Source organism: Hemitrygon akajei, chromosome 15, assembly GCF_048418815.1.
Source record: "Hemitrygon akajei chromosome 15, sHemAka1.3, whole genome shotgun sequence".
NCBI classification, from domain to species: domain Eukaryota; kingdom Metazoa; phylum Chordata; class Chondrichthyes; order Myliobatiformes; family Dasyatidae; genus Hemitrygon; species Hemitrygon akajei.
This window is the reverse complement of record NC_133138.1, coordinates 94,494,059-94,518,039: the sequence shown is the minus strand read 5'-3', so window position 1 is coordinate 94,518,039 and position 23,981 is coordinate 94,494,059. Positions and strand designations below refer to the sequence as shown.

Sequence of the window (23,981 nt, the reverse complement as noted above, 5' to 3'; positions counted from 1 at the left end):
ACAAAGTTTGAATAAACTAGTCTTGAAACGACTTACCGACTGCGTGTCGTTATTTCAGCGCTGTGTGTAGCACATCGCTACAATATCATATTTATCCATTAACTGGGAAAAAGACATTAAACAATCCTGTAAGAACAAATCTAAAAAAGTTTTTATTCCCTTAGTTTTCCATATTAAAAAAGCCTTATCCAGAATTAATGGCTTAAAAAAATTTAGAATATATATTACTAGAAAGTAAAAAAATTATTTAATTCAAAAAATCTATGAAACTGAAACCAGATTTTTAAAGTATGTTTAATGATAGGGTTTAAAGTTTGTCTACCTATTCTGGAGAACGAAAAAGGAAGGGGAGCTCCTAATAAAGAAGCTAAAGAAAACCCCGTTACCGAATTTTCCTCCAAATGTAACCATGGAGGGTGATCCTGGTTATCTATTATAAATCCAAAAAGTAATATAACGAATATTGATTGCCCAATAATAAAATCTAAAATTTGGTAGGGCCAGTCCTCCATTTTTTTTGATTTTTGCAATAAAAGTTTATTCACTCTAGAGCATAGGTGTCAAACACAAAGCCCGCGGGCCATATCCGGCCCGGCGTACAATTATATCCGGCCCGCGAGATCATTTTAGATAGATCTATTATTTTAATTATTAATGGCCTGGTGATATGAAGCGCTGATAACACACAAACTACAGATCCCATAATGCAGCGCAACAGCTGCCGATAGGCTACCCGGGAACATTCCCACGTCAAGCGTCTGTTGCGGTATACAACGCTATTCTGAAGTCAAAGCTAATCCCTAACAATGGCGAAGAGAAAAGTTGATTCTGAAAAAAGAGTCTTTCAAAACCGATGGGTTGCTGAGTATAGTTTGTGAGATAGCCACTGATTTAAGAACACAGTTGATTGAAAGAAGCAACCCATTTATTGCATACTCGCTTGCTGTGGATGAAAGTGCTGATATGACGGACACTGCACAGCTGGCTATCTTCATCCGAGGAGTGGACTCCAATTTGTGCGTTACAGAGGAAATATTGAACATTAAATCGATGCACGGGACAACGACAGGAAAAGACATTTTTGAAAATGTATGTCAAAGTGTAACCGACATGAAATTGCCCTGGGACAAACTTATTGGACTTACAACAGATGGAGCACCGGCAATGTGCGGTGAAAAAAGTGGACTAGTGGGAAGGATGCGGGTAAAGATGCAGGAGGAGAACTGTACTGGTGAGTTAACAACATATCACTGCATCATACACCAAGAAACGCTGTGTGGTAAAGTCCTAAAGTTGGAACATGTAATGAGCACTGTAACACAAGCCGTAAACTTTATGCTAGCTAAAGGTTTAAATCACCGGCAATTTCAGTCTTTTATGCGGGAAATAGATTCAGAGTTTGCCGACATTCCTTATCATACAGAAGTGCGTTGGCTGAGTCGGGGAAAAGTTCTCAATAGAGTTTTTAAGCTCAACAAGGAAATCTGTCAGTTCATGGACAGTAAAGGAAAAGACTCCACAGTTTTGTGGGATGAAAAGTGGAAATGTGAGTTGGCGTTTCTGGCTGACATAACAACACATCTCAGCGTCTTAAACCTTCAGCTCCAGGGACGTGACCGCATGATCACTGACATGTATGATGCAGTGAAGGCATTTCAAGTGAAGCTGCTCTTATGGGAGACACAAATGCACCAGTGCAACTTGCCTCATTTTCCCTGTTGCCAAGTAATGTTGAACCAGGTCGGTGCAATGATGTTCCCAAATGCGCACTTTGCTGATAAACTGAGCGCACTTCGCATTGAGTTCGCACGGCGCTTTGGTGACTTTGAAGCACAAAAAATTAATTTCGAGCTGCTTCGCAACCCATTTGCCGTCGACGTGGAAACTGCACCTGTACAGATTCAGATGGAGCTGATAGAGCTGCAGTGTAATGGGACACTAAAGGCAAAGTACGACACTGCAGGGCCCGTACAGTTTATTAGCTCCATTCCTGAAGCAATGCCTCAGCTCCGTCTACATGCGGCTCAAACCTTGTGCATGTTTGGTAGCATATATCTGTGTGAGAAGCTTTTCTCAGTGATGAAGATTAACAAAACATCACACAGGAGTCATCTCACTGATGAACACCTGCAGTCCATCCTGAGAATCTCCACATCACAGAACCTTACACCAAACCTAAACGAACTTATTGCCAAGAAAAGATGCCAAGCATCCAGCTCTGACAAAACGGCATAAGAGCAAAGAAAACTGAGAGTTTTGATTTGTTGTTGTTTTAACTTTTGCTGAAAAGCACAAATTTTATTTATATTTTCAGGGTTTTTTTGCAGCATACTCATATTTCTAACTTGTATAATACTGACAGGAGATATTTTTATGGAGAGCAAAATATTTAAGTTATTTAAAGTTTTAGTTTATTTTTTCTGGAGTAATATTCCTGTCTGTTTTTATTCATATTTATGTTCAAAAAATGTTTAGATTTAGTGTGTTCAATAAATGTTTATCCTGCTCGGCCCGCGACCTAAAGTGTGCTTTGAGTTTTGGCCCCATGTGCAATTGAGTTCGACACATCTGCCTAGAGCTTTTGTTATTCCAAACTTAAGACAAATCATAGAATCTATTTTATCAAAAAATGTTTTTGGAACAAAAGAGGGAACCGCTTGAAATATATATAAAAATTTCGGTAAAATAACCATTTTTATAGATTTAATTCGACCTATCAATGACATCGACATAAGCGACCATTTAGAAAGTGCTTGTTGAGTATATTCAATTAGAGGGGAAAAATTATACTTATATAGGTGTTTAAAATTTTTAGTAATTTTGATACCAAGGTAGGTGAAATAATTTTTAGCAATATTAAAAGGTATTTGATCATAATAATCAGAATAATTATTAATAGGAAATAATTCACTTTTATGTAAATTAAGTTTATATCCTGAGAAACTACTAAATTCTGTAAATATAAATAGCATAAAAGGAATAGATTTCCTAGGGTTTGAAATGTAAACTAATAAATCATCCGCATACAATGAAACCTTATGTAATTTATCCCCTCTCTTAATACCCTGCACGGAATTAGAATCCCTAAGGGCAATAGCAAGTGGTTCTAAAACCAAATTAAATAATAAAGGACTAAGAGGACATCCCTGACAGGTTCCTCTATGTGATCTAAAATAAGGAGATTTTTACCGGGGTATGGTAAATCAGTTTAATCCAGGAAATAAATCCCGGACCAAAATTAAACCTCTTCAAAACCTGAAATAAATAAGGCCACTCCACCCTATCAAAGGCTTTCTCTGCATCCAGAGATACAGTACATTGAGATTCTTTAACTGAGGGGAATAAATGATATTTAACAATCTCCAAATATTAAAATGTGAGTACCTATTTTTAATAAATCCGGTTTGATCATTGAGATAACATTAGGTAAAATATTCTCAAGTCTATTAGCAAGAATCTTGGAGAGAATTTTAAAATTTACATTCAATAAAGAAATGGGTCTATAAGATGCACATGCCAGTGGGTCTTTTCCTTTTTTAAGAACCAATGAAATTAATGCCTCATAAAAAGTTTTTGGGAGGTTCCCGGAAGATATAGAATCGGTAAATGTTTGATGAAGATGTGGTATAAGCATTTCATGAAAAGTCTTGTAAAATTCTACTGTGTAACCATCAGGTCCCAGAGCTTTCCCTAATTGCATAGAGGGTATAGCCTTGGCTATCTCCTCTTGTTTAATAGGTGCATCTAATATATCAACATCTTGAGTTGAAATTTGAGGTATATTTAATCTTTGCAAAAATCTATTCATAATAATAGAATTATCAGAGGGTTCAGATTTATAAAGATTAGAATAGAAGTCCATAAATATCTTATTAATTTCATAAGGATCTAAAGTTTCAATTCTATCTGGTCTATGAATTTTTAAAATCTGTCTTCTGACCATCCCAGCCTTTAACTGACCTGCCAAAAGCTTAGCAGATTTTTTCCTATGTATATAAAATAAACTTTTGGATTTAATAAATTTGCTGTTCTATGGGAAAGGTCAGAAGCAAATCATACTGTGATTGAAGTTCGACCCTTTCTTTATAGAGGTCCTCAGTAGGTTTAACTGAATAATCTTTATCTATCTCTTTAATTTTATTAATAAGCATTGACAATTCCGCTTTAGTTTTCTTTCTCAAAGCTGCTGAATATGAGATTATCTGTCCCCTAAGAAACGATTTCAACCTGTCCCATATAACCAGGTTTGACATTCCTTCAGTTGCATTAAATTCAAAAAATATAGCAATTTGCTCCTTAATAAAACTAACAAAATCTGAATCATGTAACAATACGGGATTCAATCTCCACTGTGACATTTTCAAAAAGTTATCCGAAAGCTTCAGGGTTAACTTTAAAGGCGCGTGATCTGAAAGCGCAATGATGTCATACGCACACTCAACAATGGAGTATAGCAAAATTGTATCTAAAAAAAAAATAATCAATTTGAGAATACTTATGATGAACGTGTGAGAAAAAGGAGAAATCTTTATCATTGGGGTGTTTATATCTCCAGATATCGACCAGGCCATATTCTAATAAAAAAGAATTAATACAGGCCACAGCTTTATTGGAAGCGACGGATTGGTTGATGACCTGTCAATCGCCGGATTTAAACAACAATTGAAGTCACCACCCATGATCAACTTATTTTCATTCAAATTTGGTAGCTCAGAAAAAAGTTTCTTTAAAAAATCAGAATTATCTGCATTAGGTGCGTATACACATACCAGAGCTACCTTTTGCTCGCATAATAAACCAGTAACAAATATCTTCCAATCGAATCAGTAATGGTATTAAAGTGTACAAAAGGGATTTTGGGGCTAAGAAATATAGAAACGCCTCTAATCTTACAATCATACAGTGAGTGGTACAGAGGTCCTTTCCAAAATCGAAAAAATCTGTCCTCATCCTGTTTCCGTATATGATTTTCTTGCGCAAAAATAATATCTGCGTTGTGTTTTTAATTTCTTAAAAATCTTTTTACGCTTAATGGGGTGATTAACACCATTCTAGTTCCAAGATATTATATAATTTTATTAACATCCATGTTTAGAATTGAATTTAATATTATATAAAAGAAGTGTTACACAAGCACAGATTGAACCAAAAGGCGCAGGTACAACCAGAAGGAGTGACACATTTACGAGAAAAAAATCCATCAAAAGAACTGCCCAATCAAGAAAAAAACCTACTCTAATAGTCCCCTCCCCCTCCCAAAAGATAAGAAATCAGCGACCATTAGTTGGTCACTAACCCTTGACCCTGTTCTCCACTTTGCAGCTATGTATTCAATTAAAGCAAAAATCCCACGTAGAATAGCCATAATAAAAAGCACAAAGAAAGTTCAACTACTACCATGTATATGTCTAACAGTAATAACAAACATAATTGGCAACGGCCATTTAAAAATCAACTAAAGTATCTTAATCACATATTCAAAAAAGAATACATCCGAGCAAATAATATTACAGACAGAATTCTTCCTCTCAAAAAAAAAAGAATGAATGAGTATATATATAAGAAACCTAAAACTATGTTAGTATTAAAACAAGTAAAAGAAATAAGATTAATACACGACAGGTCCTGTGCGGACCAGTAGAGTATAATACTATAGGAATTCCCTACAAAACAGTTATGTATATACTAAGTACTAATAAGTTTAAAAAAAATTTAGTCAGCCACGTCCCATACCAGAGACTTAAAAAAGTATAGAATAGACTTAACTCTGAAGATCCATAAACATCTCATACAACAAAATACTTCAGAATTACCTATTGAGTAATCGGGTTAACTTTAAGATTTTATTCAGTAGGCTTGACTTTAAGATTTTTAATGTACTCCCATCCCTCCTGGGGAGAGTAAATTCTCAATGACTGAGACTTTCCAGGATGGATTATCAACCTTGCTAGGTTACGAAGGAAGGGTTATAAGTCTTAATTTATACATTTCGCTCATGACTTCTCAGTATTTCCTTCTCCTGGCAAAGATTTCAGGAGGATAGTCTTCTACTATACGAATCTTTGTTGAATTAAAGATTAAGTTTCGTTTTTTTCTGGCTTCTCGAAGTATGGCTTCCTTGGTTGTATAATAATGCAGAGAAAGCACAATTGGTCGAGGATGTAATTCAGGTGAACGCCGAGAAAATGGAATTCTATGGACTCTGTCTTCAAGGGTCTCACTAAAAAGTGAGTACAACATATCTGAGAAAAATTTTAACAGCTCGCCAGTTTCTGTATTTTCAGCCAGTCCTAAAATACGCAAATTCTTCCGACGCCCTCTACTATCTAAATCAACCATTTTTTTCTTCGTTTTAGATAGTTCGGAGGTAATTTCATTGATTTTCTTTTCCATTGAAGATATCTTCATTCCTTGATCTTTAATAGTTTGCTTGAATTGATCATGCTCCTTCTCAATTCGGGTTGTAGTCTGCTGAAGTGTTTGAAGTTGACAGTCCAGATTTTTCAGAGAATCTTGAACCGTAGAGATAGCTTTTTCAAGCTTCCCGTTTGAGCCAGTCAGCTTATCAATTTTCATATTAAGCAAACCGAATTCCAACTTCATGTCTTTTATTGAAGAAAGTATTTCTGCTAAAGTAACAGGTTCCTCCGCCTTCTTAGTTTGTTTCGTTTTGGGGAAAGTCTTGCCGCTTCTCAGTTCAATGCCAAAACGACTTTTATCAGCCATTGTAATTAGATCGTAAATCCTTCAGTAAAAGTAATAAGTCCTTCAGTAGAAGTGATAAATCATCAAAGCTAAAAAAAAGGATCTGTCAGTGGGATATAAGTATATTAAAAAAAAAGCTGCTAAGAATGCGACTACTCCATGTGCTGCAAGGTGGCGAATCCAGGACAGATTTCCAGTAGCCACTGGGACATCGAGGAGCAGATATGCATTCAGATAAAGGAAAGGTGTAATAGCAATAGGGTTGTTGTCATGGGGGGACTTCAACTTGCCTAATATAATCTAGGATCTTCATAGATTCATTTTCAAGCTGCACAGTTTAGACTCTCCGAGGACCCCAGATACTCACAATCAATTGACTGCTTCTGCCGCGTTCTACGCACCACGCTTTCCACCATGAGGAGGTACCTGGTATCCCTAACCCAGTCACTTACACAATTCCGGGATTCCCTCTCCACCACCTGTAATGGACCTGTCAGCTTCTTTATCCTCTGCCAGATCCATGCTTTTGGTCGCCAGTTCTTTGACTTTCTCATGTTCTGCAAGGATTGGAAGATCACTCGTCTACAGACTACCGAAACAGCTCTCATCCATGCCGGGTTTTCACTGTTCCCTCTGACCTTCCCCTTTCTGAGACAGAACATTCTGTCCTCAGTAAGGGCCTCACCTTTGTCCCCCTGTGCCCGCCATGACGCTGAGCTCTTCTCCCGCCACCTCTGTCTCCAAGCCTATTTCTTTGACAAGAACTCCCCACCCCACACTGATGACTCCTTCTCCTGTCTCCAACCCTCCTCCTCTTCCAAGAGACCCCGCCCTGGTCTTCTGCCTGCTCAGGACCTTTTCATTGCCAACTGCGGAGGGGACATTAACTGTCTAGACTTTAACATTCCTCTCTCCTGTTCCAACCTCACTCCTTTCGAACGCTCTGCTCTCTATTCCCTCTGCACTAATCCTAACCTAACCATCGAACCCGTAGATAAGGGAGGTGCTGTAGTAGTCTGGCATACTGATCTCTACCTTGCCGAGGCCTAGCACCAACTCTCAGACATTTCCTCTTACTTACCCCTCGAACAGGGTCCCACTAAGGAACACCAGGCCATTGTCTCCCACACCATGACCAATCTTATTGACTATGGGGGTCTCCTATCCACCGCCACCAACCTCAGAGTTCCTGCACATCGCACCTCCTGTTTCTATCTCCTACCCAAGATCCACAAACCCACTTGTCCAGGTAGACCCATTGTTTCTGCTTGTTCCTGCCTCACTGAGCTCATATTGGCATACCTCAACTCTGTTTTATCCCCCCTAGTTCAGTCCTTTTCCTGCCTACATCTGTGACACCTCACACACTGTTGATCTTTTCAAGGATTTCAGGTTCCCTGGCTCACATCATCTCATTTTTTCTATTGATGTTCAGTCCCTATACATCTTTGTCCCCCACCAAGAAGGCCTCAAAGCTCTCTTTTTTTCTGGATATCAGACCTAACCAGTTCTCCTCTACCACCACTCTCCTCTGCCTAGCAGAACTTGTTCTAGTTCTCAATAATTTCTCCTTTGGTCCCTCCCACTTCCTTCAAACAAATGGGGTAGCCATGGGCACACGCATGGGTTCCAGCTTTGCCTGCCTGCATGCCGGCTATGTGGAACAGTCTATGCTCCAAGCCTACACTGGTGATCATCCCACACTTTTCCTACACTTCATCGACGACTGAATTGGTGCTGCTTCCTGCACCCGTGCTGACTCATCGACTTCATCCACTTTGCCTCTAACTTCCACCCTGTTCTCAGATTCACCTGGTCCATTTCTGACACCTCCCTTCCTTTTCTTGATCTCACTGTCTCTTTCTCTGGAGACGGCTTATCCATTGATGTCTATTACAAACCCACAGACTCTCATAGCTACCTAGATTACATCTCCTCCCATCCTACTGCTTCTAAAAACGCCATCCTCTTTTCTCAATTCCTCCGTCTCTGCCGCATCTACTGTCAGGATGAGGCTTTTCATTCTAGAACAAGGAGATGCCTTTTTCAAATAAAGTGGCTTCCTTTCTTTCACCATCAATGCTGCCCTCAACCACATCTCTTCCATTTCATGCATGTCTGCTCTTGCCCATCTTCCTGCCACCCTGCCAGGGATAGGGTTCCTCTTGTCCTCACCTACCACCCCACCAGCCTCCGCATCCAGCACACAATTCTCCAGAACTTCTTTCATCTCAAACGGGTCCCACCTCCAAGCACATCTTTCCCTCTTCCCTGCTTTCTGCTTTCCCCAGCGATCGCTCCCTATGCAACTCCCTTGTCCATTCATCCCTCCCCACTGATCTCCCTCCTGGCACTTATCCTTGCAAACGGAGCAAGTGCTAAACCTACCCCTTCACCTCCTCCCTCACTAGCATCCAGGGCCCTAAACAGTCCTTCTAGATGAGGTGACACTTCACCTTTGAGTTAGTTGGGGTCACTTAACTCTGTTCGGTGCTCCCGGTGTGGCCTCCCATTCCCATTTTGATATGTCTATCCATGACCTCTTCCACTATCGTGATGACGCCACTCTTAGATTGGAGGAACAGCACCATATATTTTGTTTGGGTAGCCTCCAACTTGATGACGTGAACATCGATTCTCAAACTTCCGGTAATACTCCCCAGCACCCCCCCTAAATTTCCCATCCCCTTTTCCCTGTCTCACCTCATCTCACCTCAACAGTCAACTTACCATCTCTTTACTTCATCCCTCCCCCTCCAGGTTTCAGCTATCACCTGGTGGCTCTCTCTCCCCTCCCGCCACCTTATAAATCTACTAAACATTTTTCTCCAGTTCTGCCAAAGGGTTTCGGCCTGAAACGTTGACTTTACTTCTTTTCTTAGATGCTGCCTGGCCTGCTGAGTTTCTCCAGCATTTTGTGTGTGTTGCATATTCATAGTGCAAGAGCTTTAGATGGGACAGAATTTACTGTGTGCATCCAGGAGGGTTTCTTAAATCAATGTGTAAATAGGTCAACAAGAGGAGGGGCTGTACTAGATCTGGTGTTGGGTAATGAGCCTGGCCAAGTGACTGACCTATCAGTGGATGAGAAATTAGGAAACAGTGACCACAACTCCTTAAGCTTTAAGATAGCTGTAAATAAGGATAAGTATGGACCTCGCAGGAGGGTATTAAATTGAAGCAAGGCAGATTAGAGTTCATCAGGCAGGAACTAGAAGAGTTGATTGGGAACAGCTGTTTATTGGTATGTCCACATCTGTCATGTGAAGGGTGTTAAAGACCAACTGCACAGAGTATACGATAGGTATATGCCAGTCAGAAGGAAGAACAAGGATGACAAGCTAAGAGAAACTTGGATGTCGAAAGAGATGATGAATTTAGTCAAGCAGGAAAAAGAACATCATGTAAATCTTAAAGAGGCTAGAATTAAACAAGTCCTTGAAGATTAAAAAGAAGCCATAAAAAAAACTCGAAAGGAATTAGGAAAGCCAGGAGGGGTCGTGAAATATATGTATTATTAAAGTATGTATAGTATATACAGCTTTGAGATTTGTCTCCTTATAGATGCCATAAAGAAAAGAAACCAAATAGAACAATTTAAGAAGACTGTCAGACTGTGCAAAAAAATAAACAAATTGTGCAAACAATAAATGTAAGCAAATAACATTCAGAACTGAAGTTCACAAAAGTGAGTCCACAGCCACGAATAGTCATCACTGCAGCCGACACAGGAGCTTGTTATTTGCTGGCCACAGCCTCAGTTCAGTGCAGAGGTGTGTAAACCTTGTGGAGCAGCGAGCTGAACACCAATCGGTCCCTCTCCTGTGGCCCTAACACCCTGACTTTTTCAGTCTGGGTCAACACTCAAGTTGGCCAAACCTCGGGTCGTTCTCACTCTTGGGCCTGGGCACTGCTGCTTTGATACGCTCACAGGCCCAGCTCTGCTGCTGCAATTCAGCCTATATGCAACCTTTCCAATCTGGCCCAGTCCTTAAATCGGACAAACAGCTGTGTGGTGAAAAAAGTACAACAGCACCTCTTTCACCTCAGATGATTGAAGAAGTTTGGCATTAATCCCCAAATCCCAAGAACTTTCTACAGGGGCACAATTGACAGCATCCTGACTGGCTGCATCACTGCCGGGTATGGGAACTGTACTTCCTTCAATCACAGGACTCTGTAGAGAGTGATGTGGACAGCCTAGTGTATCTGTGGATGTGAACTTACCACTATTCAGGATATTTACAGAGACAGGTGTGTAAAAAGGGTCATTATGGACCCGAGTCACTCAACCACAAACTGTTCTGACTGCTACCATCCGGGACACGGTACCGCAACATTAAAGCCAGGACAGCTTCCACCAGGCCATCAGACTGATTAATTCACGCTGATACAATTGTATCTCTGCTATATTGACTGTCCTGTTGTACATGCCATTTATTACAAATTAATTATAAATTGCACATTCCGATGAAGACGTAACAAAGATTTTTACTCCTCATGTATGTGAAGGATATAAGAAATAAAGTCAATTCAATTTATTTTGTTCCCTGTTCTTGTGCCGAGGTCCCACTTGATTTGGCCTATACCTGCCACACCGCAACCATCCTGCACCTTCAAGACTTCAGTTCATTGTGTAAAAATGCAAGGTCATACAAGTGGTTCAAAATTTGAACTCCGAAAGGGAAGTTATAGGCTATTGATTGCAGTGATTGTTTCCAAGGAGAAATGTGATGAATGAAGAGTTAACAGTTTTGTTTGCTGCCAGCAAGTTGTCGCTGTTCTTCACCAGCGCCATTTTATACTGCAAGTTAGAAAAATCCTTAGCAAAGTCATTGGCAAGTAGGATTAAGGAGAATCTCAAGGCATTCTATACATACTTTAAGAGCAAAAGAATTACTAGGGAGAGGAATCCCTAGGAATCCCTGATAAAGGAGGGAACGTTTGATTGCATGTAGGTGAGAGCTTTAATGAGGTATGTTACATCAGTATTTACCTGAAGGATGTGGAGGATAGGGAGATCATAGCTGAGCATATTAATATGCTGGTGCACTTCAGGTCAAGGAGAAGGTACTGTTGGGTTCCTTAAAAAGCATTAAGATCAATAAATCCCCAGAGCCTGATGGGATATACCCCAGGCTATTGAGAAAGGCAAGAGATGAGTTTGCTGGGGCCTTGACCAATATCTTCATGTCCTCTCTAGCCATAGGCGAGGTCCTAGACGACTGGTGAGTAATTAATCTTCCATTATTTAAGAAGGGAACCAGGGATTATCCTGAAAACTATAGACTGGTGAATTTCAATGAAAAATACATGTCAAAAGGACAATGTTATGGTCATAGGGGATTTCAACAAGCAGATAGATTGAGAAAATTAGGTTGGTGCTGGATCCCAAGAGGGGTCTCCAAGATGGAGTTTTAGAGCAGTTCATGGTTGAGCCCACTCGGGATCAGCTATTCTAGACTGGGTGTTGTGCGATGAACCAGAATTGATTAGAGAACTTAAGGTAAAGGAACACATTGGAAAAGTGATCATAATATGATAGAATTTACCCTGCAATTTGGCAAGGAGTAGCTGAAGTCAGATTATCAGTATTACAGTGGGGTAAAGGGCATGAGAGAGGAGCTGGCCCAAGTTGATTGGAAAGGGACACTAGCAAGGATGACAGCAGATGACTACTGAGGTCTGTGTTGGTACCGATTCTTCTTATGTTTTGATTTGAGTGACAGAATTTGTGACCATGTTTGTGGACAGTATGAAGATGGGTGTAGAGGCGGGTGGTATTGAGGAAGCAGAGAGGCTACAGAAGGACTTAGACAGATTAGGAGAATGGGCAAAGAAGTGGCAGATGGAATACAGTGTCGGGAAGTGTATAGTCATGCACTTTGCTAGAAGCAAAAGCGTAGACTATTTTCTAAATGGAAAGAAAATTCAACAATCTGAGGTGCAAAGGGACTTGGGTGTCTCCACACAGGATTCCCTAAAGGTTCATTTGCAGGTTGAGTTGATGTTGGGGAAGGCAAATGCAATGTTGGCATTCATTTCAAGAGGACTAGAATATAAAATCAAGGGTGTAATGTTGAGGCTTTGTAAAGCACTGGTGAGGCCTCACCAGGAATATTGTGAGCAGTTTTGGGCCCTTATCTAAGAAAGGATCTGCTGATGTTGGAGAGAGTTCAAAAGAGATTCATGAAAATGATTCCAGATTGAAAGCTTATCCTATGAGGAGTGTTTGATGGCTCTGGATGTATACTCACTGGAATTCATAAGAATAAGGGTGGATCTCATTGAAACCTATCAAATGTTTAAAGGCCTTCATAGAGTGGATGTGGAGAGGATGTATTCTATGGTGGGGAGTCGAAGACCAGGAGAAATAGGGGGATGTCCATTTAGAATGGCGATGAGGAGGTATTTCTTTAGCCAGAGAGTGGTGAATATGTAGAATTCATTGCCACAGACAGCTGTTGGGTATATTTAAGACAGAGATTGATAGGTTCTTGATTAGTCAGGGAATGAAGAGTTATGGGGAGATGGCAGTAGATTGGGGCTGAGAGAGAATCTGATCAGCCATGGTAGAGCAGACTCGACGGGCTAAATGGAGGCATGGTAGTGTAGTGGTTAGCAGTACAGGAGACCAAGGTTCATTTCCCGTACTGTCAGAACTCCCTGTGATTGCGTGGGTTTATCCCGGTGCTCCGGTTTCTTTCCACAGTCCAAAAAATTACTGGATGTTTGGTTAAAGCATGGGGGATTCCTGAGCAGCACAGCTTGAAAGGCCAGAAGGGCCTATTCCACACTGTATTTTAAATAAATAAATCTGCTTCTATATCTTATGGTCATATGGTCTGAAATGTCTCAGGGTTCACAAATATATTAGTTAGGCTCTTTGCTATTGCTTCTTTCTCTCGCTACTGCTCTTCTCCATGATACTTTCTTACCCTGCCCCTCATTACAGGAGCATGAAGACGTGGTTCTGATCGAAGATGAAGCTGAAGAGTTTCAACCCACACCATCAAAGAAATCTTATGTGGAGTGTCCGATCTGCAGTCACAAATTCCCATCAGAGAAGATCGAGGTGCATGCTGCTGACTGTAATGATACCTGCGATGGGGGATCTCAGCTGCAAGGTATGCATCTCCCAATATTAGTGGAAGCTAAAGGATGGAAACTGCAGAGAACATCAAAGACCAGAGGAACATATTATAAATCCTGAAACTAGGCAAAGAAAACTTGTGCAGTCCAGTGTTGGTGGACTGTAAGTGAAGACTGCCTGGTGTTCGTCAATATGGACAGTCACGTTGACTGTGGTCTTAGGCAGTCCTTGTTGGTGTAGGGGGCTGCAAGGTACATGTCTACCAATATTTCCGAATGCCAAGGGAACAGAAGCTGTGGGGAAGGTTCACAAGATTAGAGTAACATTTTGAAACTAGCGCAGCAGTGTAGGCAAAGAAAGTGGTGCTAGAAAGTTTATGAACCCTGTAAAATTTTCTCTATTTAGAACCATAGAACATTACAGCACAGAAACAGGCCTTTTGGCCCTTCTTGGCTGTGCCGAACCATTTTTCTGCCTAGTCCCACTGACCTGCACCTGGACTATATCCCTCCATACCCCTCTCATCCATGTACCTGTCCAAGTTTATCTTAACTGTTAAAAGTGAGCCTGCATTCAGCACTTCATCTGGCAGCTCATTCCACGCTCCCACTACTCTCTGTGTGAAGAAGCTCCCCTTAATGTTCCTTTTAAACTTTTCCCTTTTCACCCTTGATCCATGTCCTCTGGTTTTTTTTCTCCCCTAGCCTCAGTGGAAAAATCAACACGTACAAACAAGCTGGATGAACTCAGCAGGTCGGGCAGCATCCACTGAAACCAGCAGTCAACGTTTCGGGTTGAGACCCTTCGTCAGGACTGAAGAAGGAGGGGGCAGGGGCCCTATAAAGAAGGTGGGGGGAGGGTGGAAGGTGCCAGGTGAAAAACCAATCAGAGGAAAGATCAAGGGGTGGGGGAGGGGAAGCAGGGAGGGGATAGGCAGGAAAGGTGAAGAAGGAATGTAAGGGGAAAGCACTATGGGTAGTAGAAGAAGGCAGAATCATGAGAGAGGTGATAGGCAGCTAGAAGAGGAGGCAGAGTGAAAGTGGGTTGGGGGAAGCGAGAGGGAGGGAATTACCGGAAGTTGGAGAAATCAATGTTCATACCAAGGGGCTGGTATATGAGGTGTTGCTCCTCCAACCTGAGTTTGGCCACATCATGGCAGTAGAGGAGGCCATGTATGGACATATCCAAATGGGGATGTGAAGCAGAGTTGAAATGGGTGGCAACCAGGAAATCCTGTCTGTTGTGGTGGATGGAGCGGAGGTGCTCGATGAAGCGGTCCCCCAATCTGCGTCGGGTCTCGCCGATGTAGAGGAGGCCGCACCGGGAGCACCGGATGCAATAGATGACCCCAACAGACTCACAAGTGAAGTGTTGCCTCACCTGGAAGGACTGTTTGGGGCCCTGAATGGTGGTAAGAGAGGAGGTGTAGGGACAGGTGTAGCACTTACGCTTGCAGGGATAAGTGCCAGGTGAGAGATCTGTGGGGAGGGACGTGTGGACCAGGCAGTCGCGGAGGGAACGATCCCTGCGAAAAGCAGAGAGGGGTAGAGAGGGAAAGATGTCCTTAGTGGTGGGGTCCTGTTGAAGGTGGCGGAAGTTGCGGAGGATAATATGCTGGATCCGGAGGCTGGTGGGGTGGTAGGTGAGGACAAGGGGAACACGGTCCCTGTTGTGGTTACGGGAGGATGGGGTGAGGGCTGAAGTGTGGGAAATGGAGGAGATGTGGGTGAGGGCATCATTGATGACAGCAGAAGGGAAACCACGATTCTTAAAGAAAGGACATTTGAGATGTCCTGGAACGGAAATCCTTATCCTGGGAGCAGATGCGGCGAAGACGGAGGAACTGGGAATAGGGAATAGCATTTTTATATTTGGCAGGGTGAGAAGAGGTATAATCAAGGTAGTTATAGGAGTCAGAGGGTTTATAGAAGATGTCAGTGGATGGTCTGTCTCCAGAGATGGCGACCGAGAGATTGAGAAAGGGGAGAGAAGTGTCCAAGATGGACCGAGTGAATTTGAGGGCTGGGTGAAAGTTAGAGGCAAAGTCGATGAAATTGACGAGCTCAGCATGGGTGCAGGAAGCAGCACCAATGTAGTCGTCAATGTAGTGAAGAAAAAGTTGGGGAGCAGTACCAGTATAGATTTGGAGCATAGACTGTTCCACATAACCCACAAAGAGGAAGGCATAGCTGGAGCCCATGTGAGTGCCCATAGCTACACCCTTGGTCTGAAGAAAGTGGGAAGAGCCAAAAGAGAAGTTATTAAGTGTGAGCAACACACACAAAATGCTGGTGGAACACAGCAGGCCAGGCAGCATCTATAAGAAGCACTGTCGACGTTTCGGGCTGAGACCCTTCGTCAGGACTAACTGAAAGGGAAAATATTAAGAGCCAGCTGAGTGACTTCCACTCAGCCCTCAAATTCACTTGGTCCATCTCGGACACTTCTCTCCCCTTTCTCGATCTCTCGGTCTCCATCTCTGGAGACAGACTGTCCACTGACATCTTCTATAAACCCACTGACTCCCATAACTACCTTGATTATACCTCTTCCCACCCTGCCAAATGTAAAAATGCTATTCCCTATTCCCAGTTCCTCCGTCTCTGCCGCATCTGCTCCCAGGATGAGGCTTTCCATTCCAGGACATCTCTAATGTCCTCTTTCTTTAAGAATCTCTTACTATCTTTCCTTTCAGTTAGTCCTGACGAAGGGTCTCAGCCCGAAACGTTGACAGTGCTTCTCCTTATGGATGCTGCCTGGCCTGCTGTGTTACACCAGCATTTTGTGTGTGTTGTTTGAATTTCCAGCATCTGCAGATTTCCTCATGTTTGCTTATTAAGTGTGAGTACCTGTTCCGCCAACCGGAGGAGTGTGGTGGTGTTGCGGAACTGGTGAGGTCTATTGTCAAGAAAGTAGCGGAGAGCTTTGAGGCCTTCTTGATGGGGAATTGAAGTGTATAAAGATTGGACATCCATGGTGAAAATGAAGCAGTCGGGACCAGGGAACTGGAAGTTATTGAAGAGGTGGAAGGCATGGAATGTATCCTGGATGTAGGTGGGGAGGGACTGAACTATGGGTGACAAAATGGAGTCCAGGTAGGCAGATACAAATTCGGTGGGGCAAGAGCAGGCCGAAACTATAGGCCCACCAGGACAGTCAGGCTTGTGGACCTTGGGGAGGAGGTAAAACCGAGCAGTGCGAGGTGTGGAAATTATGAGCTTTTTGGCTGAGGATGGAAGGTCTCCAGAGTTGATAAGGGCAGTGATGGTATGGGAGACAATGGTTTGATGTTTTTTGGTGGGGTCCTGTTCCAGGGGTAAGTAAGAGGAGGTGTCAGAGAGCTGCCTTTTGGCCTCAGTAAGGTAGAGGTCCGTCTGCCAGACTACTACGGCACCACCTTTGTCTTCAGGTTTGATGGTGAGGTTAGGATTAGTGCGGAGAGAGTGGAGAAAGCCTGATTGCATTCACTCTATCTATACCCATCATAATTTTATATACCCTTATCAAATCTCCCCTCATTCTTCTATGCTCCAGGGAATAAATACGTCCTAATATGCATACATATGTCCTAAAATGTGATCAGATCTTCTCATAAGTGCTAAAAATGGATAGAGAATCCAAATAAATAAATAACACAAAAGAGATTATGTTTCTTTGTTTATTAAGAAAAATTATGTAATATTATATGTATTTGTTGGAAAAAGTATGTGAACCTCTGGGGTAATGCCTTTAACAAAAGCCATTTGGAGTCAGATGTTCCGATCAGTGATATGAGATTGGAGGTGTGGATTTTCGAGTAGGCCTGCCCTATAAAAAAGACACACAAGGTCAGGTTACTGACAGAGCCTGCTCTTCTCAAGAAAAATCTGTTTATGTGCACCGTGCCTTGATCAAAACAACTTACAATGGATCTTGGAGGAAGAGTTGTAGAGATGCATGAAGCTGGAAAAGACTACAAAAGCATTTCTAAAGACCTGAGTGTTCATCAGTCCACAGTAAAAGAAATTGTGTACAAATGGAGGAAACTCAGTACTGATGCTACTTTCCCCAGAGTGGGCATCCTGCAAAGATCACACAAAGAGCATAATGTGTATTGCTGGAGGAGGTGAAAAAGAACCCAAGGGTAACACCAAAAAACCTGCAGAAATCTCTGTTTAAGTCTCTGTTCATGTGTTCACTATAAGAAAAACAGTAAACATGAATAATGTTCATGGAAGGACACCACAGAGAAAACCACTGCTCTCAAAAAAAAACATTGCTGCACATCTCAAGTTTGCAAAAGACCACCTGGATGTTCTACCATGCTTCTGGGACAATGTTCTGTGGATAGATGAGACAAAAATTAAACTTTCTGGCAGAAATCGCATTGCTATGTTTGGATGAAAGAAGGCATTACACATCAACACCAAAACCTCATCCCAACTGTGAAGCATGGAGGAAGGAGCATCATGAATTTGGGCTGCTTTGCTGCCTCAGGTCCTGGACAGCTTGCAATCGTTGAGGAAACAATGAATTCAGAATTGTTTCAAGACATTTTACAGGAGAATGTTAGGGCAGCGGTCTGTCACCTGAAACTTAATAGAAGTTGGATAATGCAACAAGATAATGATCTGGAAGGCAGGAGGTCATAAAAACAGTGTGGCTTAAAAAGAAGAAAATTTGTGTTTGAGAATGGCTGAGACAAAGTCCTGACAATCCTATAGAAATGTTGTGCCAGGACCTAAAGCAAGCAGTTCATGCAAGGAAGCCCACCAACATCCCAAAGTTGAAGCAGTTTTGTAAGGAGGAATGGCTTAAAATTCCTCCAAGCCAATGTGCAGGACTGATCAACAGGTATTGGAAATGTTTGGTTGAAGTTATTGCTGTACAAGGTGGGGGAGGGGGGGGGGGTCACACCAGTTACTGAGAGGAAAGGTTCGCATACTTTTTCCAATATATACATGTAATATTGGATCGTTTTTCTCAATAAATGAACAATTATAATTGTTTTATCAGAATCAGGTTTATTATCACTGGTATGTAATGTGAATTTGTTAACTTGACAGCAGCAGTTCAATGCAATACATAATCTAGCAGAGGGAGAAAAGATAATAAATAAATTAAATCATAATAAGTAAACAAGTAAATAAATTACATATGTTGAATAGATATTAAAAAATGTGCAAAAACAGAAATACTGTGTATTAAAAAAAGTGAGGTAGTGTCCAAAGCTTCAAAGTCCATTTAGGAATCATATGGCAGAGGGGAAGAAGCTATTCCTGAATTGCTGAGTGTGTCCCTTCAGGCTTCTGTATCTCCTACCTGATGGTAACAGTGAGAAAAGGGCATGCCTTGGGTACTGGAGGTCTTCAATAATGGAAGCTGCCTTTCTGAGACACCGCTTCCAAAAGATGTCCTGGGTACTTTGTAGGCTAGTGCCCAAGATGGAGCTGACTAGATTTGCAATCTTCTGTAGCTTCTTTTGACCCTGTGCAGTAGCCCCTCCATACCAGACAGTGATGCAGCCTGTCAGAATGCTCTCCACTGTACAACTATAGAAGTGTTTGAGCGTATTTGTTGACATGCCAAATCTCTTCAAACTCCTAATAAAGTATAGCCGCTGTCTTGCCTTCTTTATGACTACATCAATGTGTTGGGACCAGGTTAGATCCTCGGATATCTTGACACCCAGGAACTTAAAGCTGCTCATTCTCTCCATTTCTGATCCCTCTATGAGAATTGGTATGTGTTCCTTCGTCTTACCCTTTCTGAGGTCCACAGTCAGCTCTTTCGTCTTACTGACATTGAGTGTCAGCTTGTTGCTGCGGCACTATTCCACTAGTTGGCATACCTCACTCCTGTACGCCCTCTCATCACCACCTGAGATTCTACCAACAATGGTTGTATCGTCAGCAAATTTGTAGATGGTATTTGAGCTATGGCTAGCCACATGGTCATGTGTATACAGAGAGTAGAGCAGTGGGCTAAGCACACAACCCTGAGCTGCACCAGTGTTGATCATCAGCAAAGAGGATATGTTATCACCAATGCACACAGACTGGTCTTCCGGTGAGGAAGTCAAGGATCCAATTACAGAGGGAGGTACGGAGGCCCAGGTTCTGCAACTTCTCAATCAGGATTGTGAGAATGATGGTACAGGTGTCCCCCGCTTTACGAGTGTTCGCTTTATGCCACTTTGCTTTTACAAAAGACCTACATTAGTAACCTGTTTTCGCATTACAAAGAGGATTTTCGCTTTTATGAAAATTTTTCCCATATAAATTAATGGTTCTTCGTTTTACGCCATTTCAGCTTAAGAAAGATTTTATAGGAACGCTCTACCTTTGTAAAGGGGGGGGGGAACACCTGTATTAAATGCTGAGCTATAGTCGATGAAGGTGTTTGTGTTGTTTAGGTGGTCTAGAGCTGTGTGAAGAGCCATGGAGATTGCGTCTGCTGTTGACCTATTGTGACGATAGGCAAATTGCAATGGGTCCAGGTCCTTGCTGAGGCAGGAGTTCAGTCTAGTTATAACCAACCTCTCAAAGCATTTCATCACTGTTGATGTTATTTATTTAGTTGAGTTTTCTTTCATATTAATGCGTGAATATCTGATCACATTTTAGGTCATATTTATGCAGAAACAGAGAAAATTCTACAGGGTTCACAACCTTTCTAGCACCACTATATGCAATCTGTTGTCAATGGGTGTAGACAGTCCCGGTGAGTATGTGGGTCCTTATGAGTATGTCAGTCCCTGTGTTTGTGTGGGTCTGCATAGTCCTGTTGTGGCTATGTGCTAGATAGTTCCTTTCTGTCTGTGATTCTAGAGACTCATTGTGTGTATCTGAGTGCGGACTATCCCAGTGTGTAGGTCGATGTAGATGGTCGCTTTGGTTCTTTGGGTGGACTGCCCAGAGTATCTGTGGGTGTAAACATTTCCGACGTGTCTGTGGAGTTGTCTTATCTTGGTCTATCAGTGGATATAGATGGTAATGCATGTAGGCTAACCTGTTGAGTTTGTGGATGTGGACTATCCTGGTGTTTCTGTGCGTGTGGATGGTCCTGGTGTTCCTGTGGATACTACCCTGGTGTGTACAGTCCCGGTATGTCTGTGGGTTTTGACATGCCAGGCCTCTTTAGGCATGAACAGTTTCAGTATGTTTTTAGTTGTGAATGGCCCTGGTTGGATGTAGACAGTCTGGTGTCTATGGGTGTAGAAGGCCCCAGGTGGTTGTCCCCTGTGTCTCTGCAGGGATGAACTGTCCTGGTGTGTGCGTGTAAACAGTCCAGGCCCACCTCTGACACCTCTCTCTCCTTTCTTGATCTCAGTCTCCATCTCTGTCTACATCTACCAACACCCACTGACTCTCGCATTTGTCTTGGCTTCCCACCTGGCACTTGCAAAAATGTTATTCTTTTCTCTCAGTTCCTCTGTATCGCTCGATCTGTTCTCAGGCTGAGGCTGTCTATGCCCAAACATCTTAGATGTCCTCTTTCAAAAACTGAGTTTCCTCTCCACCACTATCGATGCTGCCAGTCAAGATGGTGCCAGCGAACAATGGTTGCTTGGGCGACCAGATAGTCAATCTCGTCAATTATTTCACTTTCTCCATGTCTTCTGCTTGTTCTTTTTGTTTTGATTGTGTAATGGAAATGGTTAGAGCCTGTGAAGTGCAGTTTGGAATTCATATCTTGCACTCTGCTCTGTCTGGAGAGAACTGAGAACACAAGCTGCTCTTGGAACAACTCCATCTTGATGTGGTGAGGAAGATTGAAGCATCTAGGTGAATGCAGAGGAGGTCCGCCGTCGCTCTCAATGGAGGCCATGGGTTTGGAGGCATTGGTGTTTGGACCCAGTGTGCAGTTGCTCTTCATGGAAGGACTTCGTTCATGTGGCAGCACTCCTTGAAAGCTTGATGGAAGGATGTTTTTGATATTCTGAGATTTTTGTGATTTTTGGTCTGTACTTTATATTGGTTTCCTTCATTCTTCGATGTTTTCCTGTTGCTGATTGGCAGGTCGGAGATATGATACTTTTTATGCGAGGGAGAAGTTGGAGATTTGGGGCCTTGTTGGTTATTTTCTGTGTGCACAAATCTGTTAGTTTTTTGTGTGTGAGAAAGGGGGTTAGTATTGATGCTATTGTCGCTGTTCTTTTCTGTGAGGAGGGGGTTGTGGGGATTTAATGTTATTGTTGCTGTTTTTATGAGGGAGAGGCTTGAGGAATTGGGGTTTTGGGCATGTGGATGATCTGTTAGTTTTTTTCTGTGAGAGAGGGGGTGGGGTTTTGGGGTTTGTGAGTTTTGTTTCTTTTGTTTTCTCGTGTCAAGGTGGGGGGATAGTGATGGCTTTGCTTTCCAACAACGCCATGGTTTTTCTGTAGTCCATGGTAATCTAGAGAAGACAAGTATCAGAGTTGTACATGCATACTTTGACAAAAAAAATAACCTTTGAACCTTTGCCCTCAGCCATGTCTCCTCCATTTCCCACACATCTGCCCTTGCCCACTTGCCTCATATCCAGCACATCATTCTCTGTAACTTCCACTAGCTCCAACAGGATCTTACCATCAGGCACATTTTTCCCACCATTCCCACCCCCCCACCTTACCACTTCACTTTCTACAGTGATCACTCTCTCCAGGACTTCCTTGTCCATTTGTCCCTCCCCACAGATCTCCCTCCTCACACTTAACCCCTGCAACTGTGTCAAATGCTATATCTGCCCCTACACAACCTCTCTCGCTATCTTTCAGGGGCTATCCTGTCAGGATCATCTGCTGCTCCTGGCATGGTCTTCTTTACATAGTTGAGACTTGAAATAGGATGGATACCACTTGTTGCTAAAGATTTCTACATTTTCAGAAACTCTAGTGTGTCTAGTTGTCTGGGTATGAACTGCATGTGTAGACAGTTGCAGTGTGTGACTGTGGGTGTAGACAGCTCTGGTGTGTCTGTGGATGCCAATGTTCTTAGTATCTTGGATCCCATATGAATTGCCTCAAGAGGATGTATTTGCTGCCTTAAGGCACTTACAGACACAGGAGATCGCAGATGTTGGGATCTGGAACAAGAAACAATCTGCTGGAGGAACTTACCTGGTCAAGCACATCTGTGAGACGAAAAGAATTGTCATTGTTTCACTGCTTATGTCAGATGTTGGAGTCCTGGGAGACCCAGAGACTCCCAAGGAACTACATCTGTGTAAAGTGCATCCAGCTGCAGCTCCTTGTTGACCGTATTAGGGATCTGGAGCAGCAGCTGGATGACCTTAGGCTTCTATGGAAGAATGAGGAGATAATCGATCAGAGTTGCAGGGAAGTAGTCACCACTAAGTTGCAGGAGATGAATAGTTGGGTGACTGTCAGGAGAAATAGAAATGTGAATAGGCAGTTAGGGCAGAGCATCTCTGTGGCCATTCCCCTCAATAATGAGTATACCATTTTGGATACTGTTGTGGGGAATGCCACAGAAACCAGGTTACTGGCACTGAGCATAGGTCCATGGTGCAGAAAGAAAAGAGGGAGAAGAGGGGAGTGGTAGTGATATGACACTCAGTAGTCAGGGGAACAAATAGAAGATTCTGTGGAAGTGAACGGAACATACAAATGGTATGTTGATTCCCAGGTGCCAGGGTCAGGGATATCTTGGATCACGTCCACAGCATTTTGGACAGGGAGGAAGAGCAGCCAAATGCCTTGGAAAATATTGGTACCCATGGCATAGGAAAGAAAAGCAAAAAAGTCCTGAGCTAGGCAGAAACTTGAGAAGTAGGGCCTCCAGGGTAATAATTTCTGGATTGCTGCCTATGCTATGCACCCAGTGAGGGTAGAGACAGGATGATTTGGCAGATTAATGCATGACTGAGACGCTGGTGCAGTGGGCAGGGATTCAGGTTCTTGGATTACAGAGATCTCTTCTGTGGGAGGTATGACCTGCACAAAAGTGACGGGTTGCACTGAACCCGAGAGAGACCAATATTCTTGAAGATAGGTTTGTTAGAACTGTTGAGGAGGGTTTTAAACTAATTTGGCAAGGGGGTGGGAACCAGAATAAAGGGATTAGGACAGGACAGTAAAAAAGCGGATATACCATTCAGCCAGACTGTCAAGAAGGGCAAGCAGATGATAGGACAGAATTGCAGCCAGCAGGGTGAATACCAGCAACACTCACAAAATGCTGGTGGAACACAGCAGGCCAGG

At 42.5% G+C, this 23,981-nt stretch overlaps 1 protein-coding gene across 6 annotated transcripts in view; it reads left to right on the top strand.

Moving 5' to 3' along the window:
* Positions 1-23,981, top strand: part of uimc1 (ubiquitin interaction motif containing 1) — a 177,215-nt gene that overhangs the window by 64,937 nt on the left and 88,297 nt on the right. For 5 of the 6 annotated variants that reach the window (XM_073067925.1, XM_073067929.1, XM_073067927.1 and 2 more), the window contains exon 5: positions 13,661-13,832. In XM_073067925.1, coding sequence (XP_072924026.1) covers positions 13,661-13,832 — 172 coding nt within the window. Of the gene's footprint in view, positions 1-13,660; positions 13,833-20,403; positions 20,501-23,981 lie in introns of all 6 variants that reach the window. The other variant, XM_073067930.1, reaches the window with a different exon arrangement.